The sequence below is a fragment of the Falco cherrug genome, chromosome 19, assembly GCF_023634085.1.
Source record: "Falco cherrug isolate bFalChe1 chromosome 19, bFalChe1.pri, whole genome shotgun sequence".
NCBI classification, from domain to species: Eukaryota; Metazoa; Chordata; class Aves; order Falconiformes; family Falconidae; genus Falco; species Falco cherrug.
In genome coordinates, this window is record NC_073715.1 from 245,309 (window position 1) to 255,262 (window position 9,954).

The window sequence follows — 9,954 nt, forward strand, 5'->3', positions numbered from 1 at the left end:
GCTGCCCGCCAGGCTGGGGGCTCTGGAAGGCCTCCTGGGACAGAGACTGATCAGGGAGGGGACATCCCCCGCGCCCTGTTGCCATGATGGAACCTGGCATTGAGGGTCAAGTGTGGCTGTGCGGGATCATGTGTGCGGTGCTGGGCCCTGCACTGCGGCACTGCTGAGTCTCAGGAGCAGCGCTGAGCACTGGGTTGGGGATACTGGGGCAAAGCCTCCTGTTCCAGCCCCCCTTCCCTGGGGCAGGGCGATCCACAGTCCCCACCGTCGGCCCAGCCTGGCCTGGCCCGGCCCGGCCCCCTGAGCCTGCGAGACTATTAAGGACAGAGCTAAAGTAAGAGGAGTTAAAGTAAATAATTCTGTGGTTAAGCTGCTTTCCTGCATCTCATGGTCTCATGTGAGTCCTGTGGCTCCCATGGGCTTACGCACTGTGGCTGGATGGTGCTGCCCCATCTGAATCATGCCTGTGCCCCTTGTCCCTGTCCTGCCACACAGGGTTGTGCCCCCCTCAGCCACTTGTGCCCCATGCAAGGGGTACAGGTAGAGTCAAGCATCCCCAGATGGCCCTGCATCCTGACGAGGTGTCACAGCCCACTGGAGTCATGGCATCACTCATGGGACATGGGTGCTTCTTGAATCCCCACTAGGGAAGGGCCGTGAGGCACTGGGCAGAGCTGCGGGCTGCTTTCTACCCCCTGGTTTTTGGGGTGCCCTGCACTCTGGGATGAAGACGCCCCCTGGTCACCTCCTTCATCCCCACTGGTCACACCCAGGCCCTGCAGGAGAAGTCGGGTCCAGGAGAGGTGGACACTGGGGTGCTACAGTTGCCCCGAGACAGTCAGTTGCCCCCAGCCACAGCTCTGAGTGGGGCACAGCGGTTTTGCCAGCCAGTGGTGCCCAGTGCCACCACCCTGATGCTTTGTTTCCAAGGGAAGATGACAACATTTTGGTGTTTCAGAGCGGTGTTTGGGGGCTGTGGAGCTGCCTTGGCAGAAATGATAGCCCCGCCAGCCCAGGCGCTTGTGCCCAGTGAGCGCCAGGCACTGGCCATGTGCCACACACCCAGGAACAGGGACGGTGACACTTCTTGCACTTAGGATTTAAATGCCACCAAGGTTAGGAACAGCTGAGAAGAGATTTTCAGGATTGGGCTTTTGGACAGAGATGCCTAAATTCCATCTAAGCTACCCTTTAAGCATCAACGTCCCGGGCCGGCCCTCATGCACTGACACGGCTGCCACCCTCCACGTGGCATCACCGCTTTGGCGGGTGAGCAGCTCTAGGACATGCCTGCCAGCACCCAAAGTGCAGCCACTTGTGCTCCCCAAGGGCTGAGGCTGGGCAGAGACCCAAGAGCCAGGACCCCCACTCCCTGGGGTGTGGCTGCTGCTGGAGCTGGGCAGTGCAGCAGGGTCTCAGGGGGCCTGGCAGAACCGTGAGTGTGTGTGCTGACCGCTGGTTCCCCACACACAGACCTAGAGAGAAGCCACAGGAGAGGTGTTTAATGCGAGAGGGGACAGATGGCAGCACCTCAGGGCTGGGAAAGGCCCCCCACCATTTCTGAGCAACCGTCTCCATCAACGACCACCTCATCCATGCTGCCCCCAGGGAGAGAGATGGTCATGCTCACACCTTGCTGTCCTCTTCAGTGCTGTGGTGGGGCAGATGCCACAGGTAAGCTGGGCTTTGGGAGCCGCAGCTCTCCTCCCACTCACTGCACCTGGCACACCACTGGCTGTGGCCCCAGTGCGGCACGGGGAGCCGCTCTGTGCAGGAGAGTGACATGGAGACAGGACTCCCGGCTGCAGCGCTGCACCTACCGAATGTGCTGGTAGAACTGGATCACGGCTTGCTCCTGCTCCCGCGTCTCGATGGAGCCAGGTCGCAGTCGCCGGATCTCCCGGATGGCGTCGCTGCCATTCATCTTCTGTGCCTTCACCAGGTAGCAGGCCAGCATGGTGCCCGTCCGGCCATGCCCCAGCATGCAGTGCACTGCCACAGCCTGGCCACCAGCACCGCACCATCAGGAGGGATGCAGGTGTCGCTGCTGCAGCCCCTGGCACTGCCCCTTGGCACTACAGGCACCGTCTCCCTTGGCAGTAGCCCCTTGGTGTAACCACTTCCTGGGTGCCACCTCCTCCCCGCTGCGGTGCCACCCCCCGCAGCGCTGCCTCCCTGGTGTGATGCGTCCCCACCATACCTCACGTCCCCACCATACCTCACCGCAGGCATTGGCCTCCTCCACCAGCTGCAGGAAGCTCTGGATCTGCCTGGGCGTCGGGGGGCTGAAGTCGGGCACACGGAGCCGGTGGAGCTGGATGTCAGGACAGCAGCCGTGGTGCGGGGGCGCCCGCTCTGACAGCGACACCAGGTGCCGCACGCCCTGGCCCAGCAGGAACCGGTAGTGCCCCGGCTGCCGTGGCATGGCCAGGCCTGCCAGCCGCCCCTCCGCCACCCACGAGAAGTTGGGGGGCTCGGACGCCCCCATCACCTGCGGAGACAGGCACCGTGGGCCTCTGCTGCCACATTCCCTGGGGACAGGGCGGCTCTGGGGACGCCAGCTGGGCCACGCCCCTGGCGGATCACTGCCAGGACACCGGGGACACCCGGGTCAGCTCCCCCACACCCCCCCCGGACCTCCCTGACCAGGCCTCTGGACCCCCTCAACAGCCGCCCCCAGAAGAACGTGGCGCCCAGAGCCGCCCGCTCAGGCCCCCCGAGATCCCCGGGCAGCCCTTGCAACCAGGCCCGCCCCCACCGCGGCACCAGCCAGACTCCCCCGTAAGCCGCACCGCCCGCGCCCGGCCCCCGTGGCCTGTCCCAGGCAAGGCCCCGGCCCGGCCCGGTCGAGCCCCGCAGACCGCTCGCCCCGGGCCCGCCCGCCCCGCCGTACCGGGGAGGCCGCGCGGCGGCAGCGCGGAGCGTGGCCGGGGCCGGGAAGCGGCTGCAGGGGGCGGAGGCGCGGGCGGGCGCAGAGCGTCAGACCCGAGCGGGGCTGCACCCCCGGGGGATCCCGGACACGGGGCTGCCCCTCTCGGCCCCCCAGGCCTTGCCCCTGCCCAGGCCCCCTCCCCGCAGCGGGACTGGCGGCAGCGCGTGCCCCCCAGCGCTGGGCGGCCGGGCTCTGTCCCCCGACTGTGGGCCCCAGTGTCCCCGGGACGGAGCAGGGCCCCCGTGCTGGCGGGAGCCTTCCCCTGCTCCCACTCCCCCCACCCCGGCAAGTTTCCTGCGCCCGCATTAATTACCTGAGCCATGCCGAGCTTTGGTGGGCCTCGGGCTGCCCACCATTGCTGCATTTCAAACCCATTTCTTCATTTATGTGATGCCAGGTGGCGGGGGGTGGGTGGGGGTGGTGTTTACACAGCAGGGAAGGTGGGGGGCACACAGCCCCCGTGGCAATCACGGCTCGGCCAGCGCTTGCCAGCCAGCAGGAGCGAGAGCGCGGGGAGGCACCAGCGCCGTGCCCAGTACCAGGTGCCAGGGCCTTGGGCACACCTGGCCCACGACTGCGCAGGGGAAGTGTCTCCAGCCAAAGATGGGGGTTTTGCTGGGGCCATTCTGCATGGCACCGTCACCCCTGAGGTGGGAGATTCCTGCGTTCCGTGTACACATCCTGCATTTCCCCCATGGAAGGCTGCTGGGCATCAAAGCTGCCCCTGAAGGCATCCTGCTCCTGCTCCTGCCCCAGCATGATGGCCACCGCTGTCCCCACTTCTGCAGCCCCTCACAGGTCCAGGGCCTCCCACTGAGCCAAAACCCAGCGATGCTGGTGGCTGACCCCACCAGCTGGTGCAGATATGCTCGCTCACCATGATCCCCATGGGGACACGGAAGGTAACAAACTTGCCCCCACGTAGAATTGGTACTCTGTGAGCTTGGGCTTGAGGAGGAGGATCCCGTCCTGCGCCTTGGTGGTGCAGAAGAGGCTGTAGGGCTGGGTTAGGTCGGTGTAGGACCACAGGTGCACAGTGACGTTCTGCAGCGGCTGCTTGGGCTTTGCCCTCACCAGCACGTGGGAGTCATTGGTCTCTTGGGGAAACACGAACACTTTGTGCTCCAGGTCTGGGAGAGGTGAGAAAGAAGTGGCTGCTCCTGCCATGGCAAAGGCATCTGGCCAAATCCCCCAAGGGGAAACAGGGCTGCAGCCTGCCGGTGAGGAAGCCACCACCAACCTGGAGGTGGCCTCCAGCATCACACCCAGAGGTGGATTCCACCTCCAAGACCGGCCGCGTGTGGGCTGTGATACGGTGAGGATGAGCTGCAGGAAGGAGGGGGAGAGTCCTTGTCCCCAGCCACCCCCTTGGCCCCTTCCCTAACATCTGTCCATAGGTTGTAGGTGACCACGGCAGTGGGTCTTGTTGGAGGAGGGGAAGAGGAGGATGTTGCTGGGGCCTTTCTACAGGGAGTCATGAATTCCTTCCTTCTCCCACAGGAACACCTTGGGGCTGAGCCAGCCGGGTGTCACTCAGGTAGGTGGACACCCTGGGGCGGCCATGTCATTGGGTGGGGGGACACAGAGGGACCATGGCGCTCCCTCCCAGCCCCTTCTCCTCCCATTGCCTACGGGGCCAGAGATGCAGCAACTGCCTGTCCAATGCTGGTGCTGTGCCAGAAGCTGCAGGAGGGTGGGGAGTGCCTTACCTGGGGTCCCTGTGACCTTGCAGAAGAGCATCAGCTGCTGGTAGAGAGTGGGTGCTGACAGGTGAGCCTGGATCTAGGCAGTCACTTTTTCTGCAGCACCCAGATGAGAGTGCCAGGCTGGACAGCGGGGTCTCCCTGTTCCCACCTCTGTGGCCTGGCTGTTCCAGGCTGTGGGAGCCCCACATCCCTGCTGCCACCCCTAACACAGCTGTGTGACATTCCTCGTGGTGCCTGGCATTGTGTCCCTGCTGTCCCCCACTGCTGCCCCGACTTAGGGTGCCCCTTTTAGCCCTTTTGCTACACTGCCATCGCACCTCCTCAGCCCACCCCTATGCACCCTGCTGCACCCCCAGCACACGGTGCTGTGCTCATTGCACCCCTCTGCAGAGTTCTGGGTGCCTTCTCCATCCATGGCTACTGCCTGACCCCCATGCCTCCTCCTTGCACCTCCTGTACCCCTCACTGCACCCACTGCACCCCTCTGCAGTGCTCAGGGTGCCCCGCTGCTCCCGACTGCCACCACCACCGCGTGTCCCCCTATGCCCACTGCGCCCGTTGCTCCCCACTGTACCTTCTGCTCTCCCTGTGAGACCCAGAGCGGGTCACGGCACAACCCCCCTGCACCTACCTCACAGGGTAGCAAGGTCAGAAAGCACCACAAGGGCGAGGAGGCAGAGCCATGGCTGCCCCTTCGCACTGCTGAGCCTGGCCGCTGGCCCCTCTGTGGCGAGAGGGAACTGCAGAGCCACTGTGCTGCGGCCCTGGGGCTGCCCAGCCTCTGTGCCGGTGTGAGCATGGCTATGCAATGGTGATGTTTCCCCGTGACCTTCGTCCCCAAGTGCCTGGGGACACTGACCTATGGGGCTGTTTGGCAGTCTGGTGAGGGGCTCAGAGCCAGCTCTGCCCGGGAGCCTGCAGACCTGGCAGGGAGCCTGGGGATGGTGGGTGTGCATGGGGACAGGCATCAGGGATGGGTCCTGCATCCCCTGGGGCCTGCCCAGCCCTGATCACTTCTGCTGTTCTACGTGTGGTTGGGCAGTGCTGGAGCCAGTGGATCTGCACCCTGCCCGTGCAGGAGCCAGCCAGAGGGCAGCTCGGGGAGGGTGTGGGAAGGGAAAGGGTGCCCCAGGCATCAGTGATGGGTCAGTGGCAGCTGCTGGTACTCAGGGGGACCCTGTCAGGCTGAATGGTGTCCCCAGCCTTCCACAGCTCCATCTGACCCCAGCTCTGACCGGAACTCCATGGCTGGGGCATGCAGACAGCATCTTCTTGGCAGGCTGTAGAGGTGAAAGGTTGATGGGATGGGGAGGGGAGTGTCGGGGCTGAGGCCGCCCCAGCCCCGGATCCAGCCGGTTCTCATGGCCCCAGTGCCTCCCGGAGCCGGGGTTTCACCACCACATCGCCCTTCACTTCGTAGCTCAGGCTCCTCCAGCCTAAGATGGAGGGTGGCAGGCGCAGGGACTGGTAGGCAGCTCGCATCTTGTCTGGGGACAGCCCCACGTCCCACAAGTAGACATCGGCCAGCTCACCCGAGAAGGAGTTGTAGACGTCGAAGCCACCCCCGAAGGCATCCTGCTCCTGCCCCAGTAAGATGGCCGCCTCTGCCCCCACCGTGTAGCCCCGCTGCAGCCCCTTGCGGGGCCAGGGCTTCCCGTTGAGCCAAAACTCAGCAATGCCGGTGGCTGATTCCCAGCTGGTGCAGATGTGCTCCCAGTCCCTGTGGCCCTCGGGGACACGGAAGGTGACAAACTTGCCCCCCACGTAGAACCGGTACTCACTGGGCTTGGGCTTGAGGACGAGGATCTCATTGTCCTGCGCCTTGGTGGCGTAGGAGAAGAGGCTGTAGGGCCGGGTTAGATCGGTGTAGGACCGCAGGCACACCGTGAAGTTCTGCAGTGGCTGCCCGAGCTTGGGCCTCAGCACCACATAGGCGTCACTGGGGTCCTTCCGGAAGATGAACACCTTCCGATACAGGTCTGGGGGACGAGAGAGGGGATGCGGTGGGAGTTTGGATTGTCCTGCAGTCCCCTCTGAATGCCTCTGAGACTTCCTCCAGCCCCCCTGGGTGACCCCACCACCCTGATGTCCCCTTTGCTGACCCCAGCTTTGCTCCAGCCTCCTCCAGACCTGCTGACTGGGCTCTGGCATGGAGCAGAGGGCTTGGAGAGCTGCTGCCAGACCCTCCCCCGACCTGCCCTGCCCTGTGCCCCAGTGCTGCCCCTACCTTCCTGGGCCACGATCCCTGAGAGTCCGGCCAGGATGGCAAGCCAGAGCTGCAGCTGGCCCATGGTCCCGGGCGCTGTGGTCAGTGCCGAAAGAGATGTCGCCTTGGTGCAGGGCTGCTGCCCACTGGGTTTATGAGCTGGAGGGTGGGAGGGGAAATGCTTCCCCCCAGTCCTGTCCCTCGCAGCCTGGCATGCCTGGGAGGAGCGATTTCATGCTGTCACATGGCGGTGCCGCAAGGCCCTGGGTCACCCGCCTGCACAGGCCTCCGCTTGGGGCTGTGCCCCGGCCACGTGCCCACTCGGGCGGTGGGGGCACCCCGACCATGTGGCTTAACCTTGGTCTTCTTGTCTCACCCCCATGGGCAAATCCCTGGTGGGAGCCAGCCGGTGTGATCCTAGCTCACCCAAGAGGCACAGGGGAAGCTGTGCTGGCTCCCTCACCCCGACCCATGGCTTGGGCATGTCCCCAGGCTCTGTTCACCCCGTCCTGGGCAAAGGGATGGGGCCCTAAGCCGGAGCCGTGGGCACCAGGTGGCAGAAGAAACGGCAGCAAAGCCGAATGGCTGAGGGTCTTGCATTGCCCGTGGGTGTCTGTGCTCTGGGCATCCCCTGAGGGTGTCCATGTGTCCTGCAGGCAGATGGGGCCTGTGCACCCGTGCGCTGTGCACCCTGCCCGGGTGCAGCCTGGTTGGGAAGGAGGAGGATTTCGGCTGCTCTGCGCTCAGTGGTGATGGCACTGGGTTGGGCTGTTGGGCTGCTGGGCAAGGGGTCTGGGCTGGGGGTGTGGGGCTGTTGCAAGGATACACTGTGGGGGTCGTGGATGGCAGGGCAACAGCAGGGTGCTCTTGGCCATGGGTGGCCACCCCCTTTTTGCAGGACAACGTGGGCTCACTCCCTACCAAGTCAGTCCCTCAGTTTTCCAGGGATGAATCCCCAGGTCCCGCAGGACTTGGCTCAGCCAGGGCAGCTCCTTGTGTGCTGCTGTGCCATGCCCTGGACCCTGCGGGTAGGCAGATTCTGGCCCGGCCGTGGGCTTGTGCCCCTACATTGCCCCCACTCCAGCTCTCCATCCACACCCATTCTGCATCACATGTGCCTTGTGACCACACGTGTCTGTTCCTCGTGGACCATGGCTCAGATGCCTCCAGCGCTGGATGTAAATTACCCCACTTCCCACTAATAGACTGCAGAGCTTTGTTATGAACTTTTCCTGTTAATTTGGAGGCCGGAGGAGCATGTGCCTCCCACTTCCCATCCCTTGGCCCATGAGAGCCTGGCCAGAGACAATGGATGTCATGCCCCATGCCCCCTGCACCTCCCAGCTCCTGCCATTAAACAAGCTTGGCAAGTGGCTCTGAGATGTATATATTGTATATAATTCCCACTGCCTGATCTTGAATGTGACGCTTCTCTTGGCTTGTCAGGAGGGAGTGAAAAATCCCCTGTTGCTTCACATTGTTGCTGATTTTCCCATCTGCTGGAATTGCCCTGTGGAGCTGGGGAGCCCAGGACTGAGCCTCGGGGATCCCCACAGGCATGCGGAAGCCTGAGTCTGCTGTCATTGTAGGAGAGGTTGCCCATGATCTCCAGCAGGCCCAGGGAGTTACTACTCCCCAGGGCACTGGGGCTCTGCAAATGAGGCAGGTGGGCATCAGGCGGTGATGCATCTGCCTGACTGCGGGTGCCTGCATCCCACGGCATCGCTTGAGACATTCCCTCTGATGGGCTGCTGCTCCCTGCCACAGAGCTGCTGCCCTGCTGGTGATTCACACACAGACTCGGTGCAGGTTGAGCAGGGCAATTTATCAGGGTGGGCCATGCTGTGGGGAGAAGGGAGGCTGCCTGCAGCTGATCCGTTGGTGCAGGATTGTCCCTGGGCTGGCCCCGCTGTGCATGAAAAGCACAGATTTTCTCACAGCCTCCAAGGAGGGTTGCAGGCCCGCACTGGGTGCAAATCCCACCAAGCCACCTGCAAATGAGCCTGTGAGCTGTGGACCTGCTCACCACCCCATGGTCCTAGCCCTCACGGCCAGCAGGATGGGAAACTGCTGGGGAGAAGCAGCCAGGGAGGGGTGAGGTACTCACCACTGGGATGCAGTTGCCCGTGATGTGTGTCCCAGGATGGCACCTGCTCCTCTGTCTTTGGCGTTTCCACTAGTGCTGTGCGTGGCAGCCAATGCCCAGCCATGCATGCTCACTGCTGGGTGCTGTGCCCAGTGGTCCACGCTCTCCGATCAGTGCCACACACTGCAATGCATGCTCTCCAAGAGCTACGTTGCATGGTAGCACCCACTCCACTTGCTCTTCCTCAGGCTCTGCTCTTCCCAGTCAAAACGGAGGCGAAGGACTGCAGCAAAGTGGTAAGAGCTGCTTCATTAACAGCAGCCTTCTGGCCTGGACACCCCCTTCACCCAAAGGAAACAAGTGGGCCACTGCTGCTGGTAAAGCCAGTGAGCTGCCCGTGCAAGCCTGCCATTTCTTGAGCAGGAAACAATCATTTCTTGGCAGAACACCTTAAATTAACGAGGAATTGTATTTACTAGCACCCCAGCTGTGTGGATGTTCCTGTTGCTGGCCCAGGCATGCGTGGCTTTTCATCCCAGGGGTGTCAGCTGTGGGCAAGCGTGGCTCCAGGGTGTGGGGTGCATGTCGTGGGTGCAGAATGTGGGCGGCCGGCAAGGGGTCCCTGCAGCAGCACAGCCTGGGCACGTGGTACTTCCCAGCTCCCACACAGCAAAGAAATCCACAGCTCTTCCTTGGGATGCCCTGTTGGAGGCCAAATCCTGTGGGGTCACCCTGCAGCACTGGGGCAGGGCCATGGGCTCCCTGGGCTGCAGCAGGCAGCAAGGCCAGCTTGGCAGGGGACTGGGGGGCCGATGTGCCTGGTGGGAGCATCCCTGGAAGGCAGTGGTGCTGAGGGACAGGGCTCAGGGGGTTTGAACTGAGTGTTACTGTTGTCATTTGGGTGGTGGTTGGGGGGAGAAGCTGGTCGTTTGGGAGGAGCGAAGGGTCAGAGGCTGGGTGTCTGTGATGGGGGTCTGGGCAGCTATGCGGCAAGGGGATTTGGGGGTGAAAGGCCTGAGAGTCT

General features: G+C 63.3%; 3 protein-coding genes across 5 annotated transcripts; all 3 read right to left on the reverse strand.

Moving 5' to 3' along the window:
* Positions 1 to 1,476: 1,476 nt before the first annotated feature.
* On the reverse strand, positions 1,477 to 2,983 carry DUSP23 (dual specificity phosphatase 23). Of its 3 annotated transcripts, none has more exons than XM_055696510.1 (4): positions 2,894 to 2,983; positions 2,219 to 2,491; positions 1,821 to 2,002; positions 1,477 to 1,651 (listed from the first exon to the last, which is right to left on the reverse strand). In XM_055696510.1, exons 2-4 carry the CDS (start codon positions 2,486 to 2,488, stop codon positions 1,627 to 1,629), a joined length of 477 nt encoding a protein of 158 aa, XP_055552485.1. In that variant the 5' UTR covers positions 2,489 to 2,491; positions 2,894 to 2,983; the 3' UTR covers positions 1,477 to 1,626. The 3 variants fall into 3 exon arrangements, with proteins under 3 accessions (XP_055552485.1, XP_055552486.1, XP_055552487.1); XM_055696511.1 differs by lacking the exon at positions 2,894 to 2,983 and adding an exon at positions 2,793 to 2,817; XM_055696512.1 differs by lacking the exon at positions 1,477 to 1,651 and having other exon boundaries at positions 1,817 to 2,002.
* Positions 2,984 to 3,260: 277 nt separating this feature from the next.
* Positions 3,261 to 5,560, reverse strand: LOC129734207 (serum amyloid P-component-like). Its single transcript, XM_055696507.1, is given in 7 exon segments — positions 3,261 to 3,601; positions 3,603 to 3,711; positions 3,714 to 3,780; positions 3,783 to 3,835; positions 3,838 to 4,062; positions 4,642 to 4,731; positions 5,270 to 5,560. Coding segments are annotated over 6 exon segments (687 nt in total). The 5' UTR covers positions 4,673 to 4,731; positions 5,270 to 5,560; the 3' UTR covers positions 3,261 to 3,399.
* Positions 5,561 to 5,878: 318 nt separating this feature from the next.
* On the reverse strand, positions 5,879 to 6,929 carry LOC102056224 (serum amyloid P-component). The gene is made up of 2 exons (XM_005442589.2): positions 6,866 to 6,929; positions 5,879 to 6,617 (listed from the first exon to the last, which is right to left on the reverse strand). Exons 1-2 carry the CDS (start codon positions 6,927 to 6,929, stop codon positions 5,998 to 6,000), a joined length of 684 nt encoding a protein of 227 aa, XP_005442646.1. The 3' UTR covers positions 5,879 to 5,997.
* Positions 6,930 to 9,954: the final 3,025 nt, after the last annotated feature.

What these genes read in the sequence shown, in the direction of transcription:
- DUSP23 (XM_055696510.1), bottom strand. Translation starts at nt 2,488, where the DNA reads ATGGGGGCGTCCGAGCCCCCCAACTTCTCGTGGGTGGCGGAGGGGCGG. An exon ending in AGGCCAATGCCTGCGGTGAG is followed by an intron (nt 2,003 to 2,218) that starts GTATGGTGGGGA and finishes GCTGGTGGCCAG; the next exon opens with GCTGTGGCAGTGCACTGCAT. An exon ending in CAGTTCTACCAGCACATTCG is followed by an intron (nt 1,652 to 1,820) that starts GTAGGTGCAGCG and finishes GCCCCACCACAG; the next exon opens with CACTGAAGAGGACAGCAAGG.
- LOC102056224 (XM_005442589.2), bottom strand. Translation starts at nt 6,929, where the DNA reads ATGGGCCAGCTGCAGCTCTGGCTTGCCATCCTGGCCGGACTCTCAGGG. An exon ending in AGGGATCGTGGCCCAGGAAG is followed by an intron (nt 6,618 to 6,865) that starts GTAGGGGCAGCA and finishes CTCGTCCCCCAG; the next exon opens with ACCTGTATCGGAAGGTGTTC.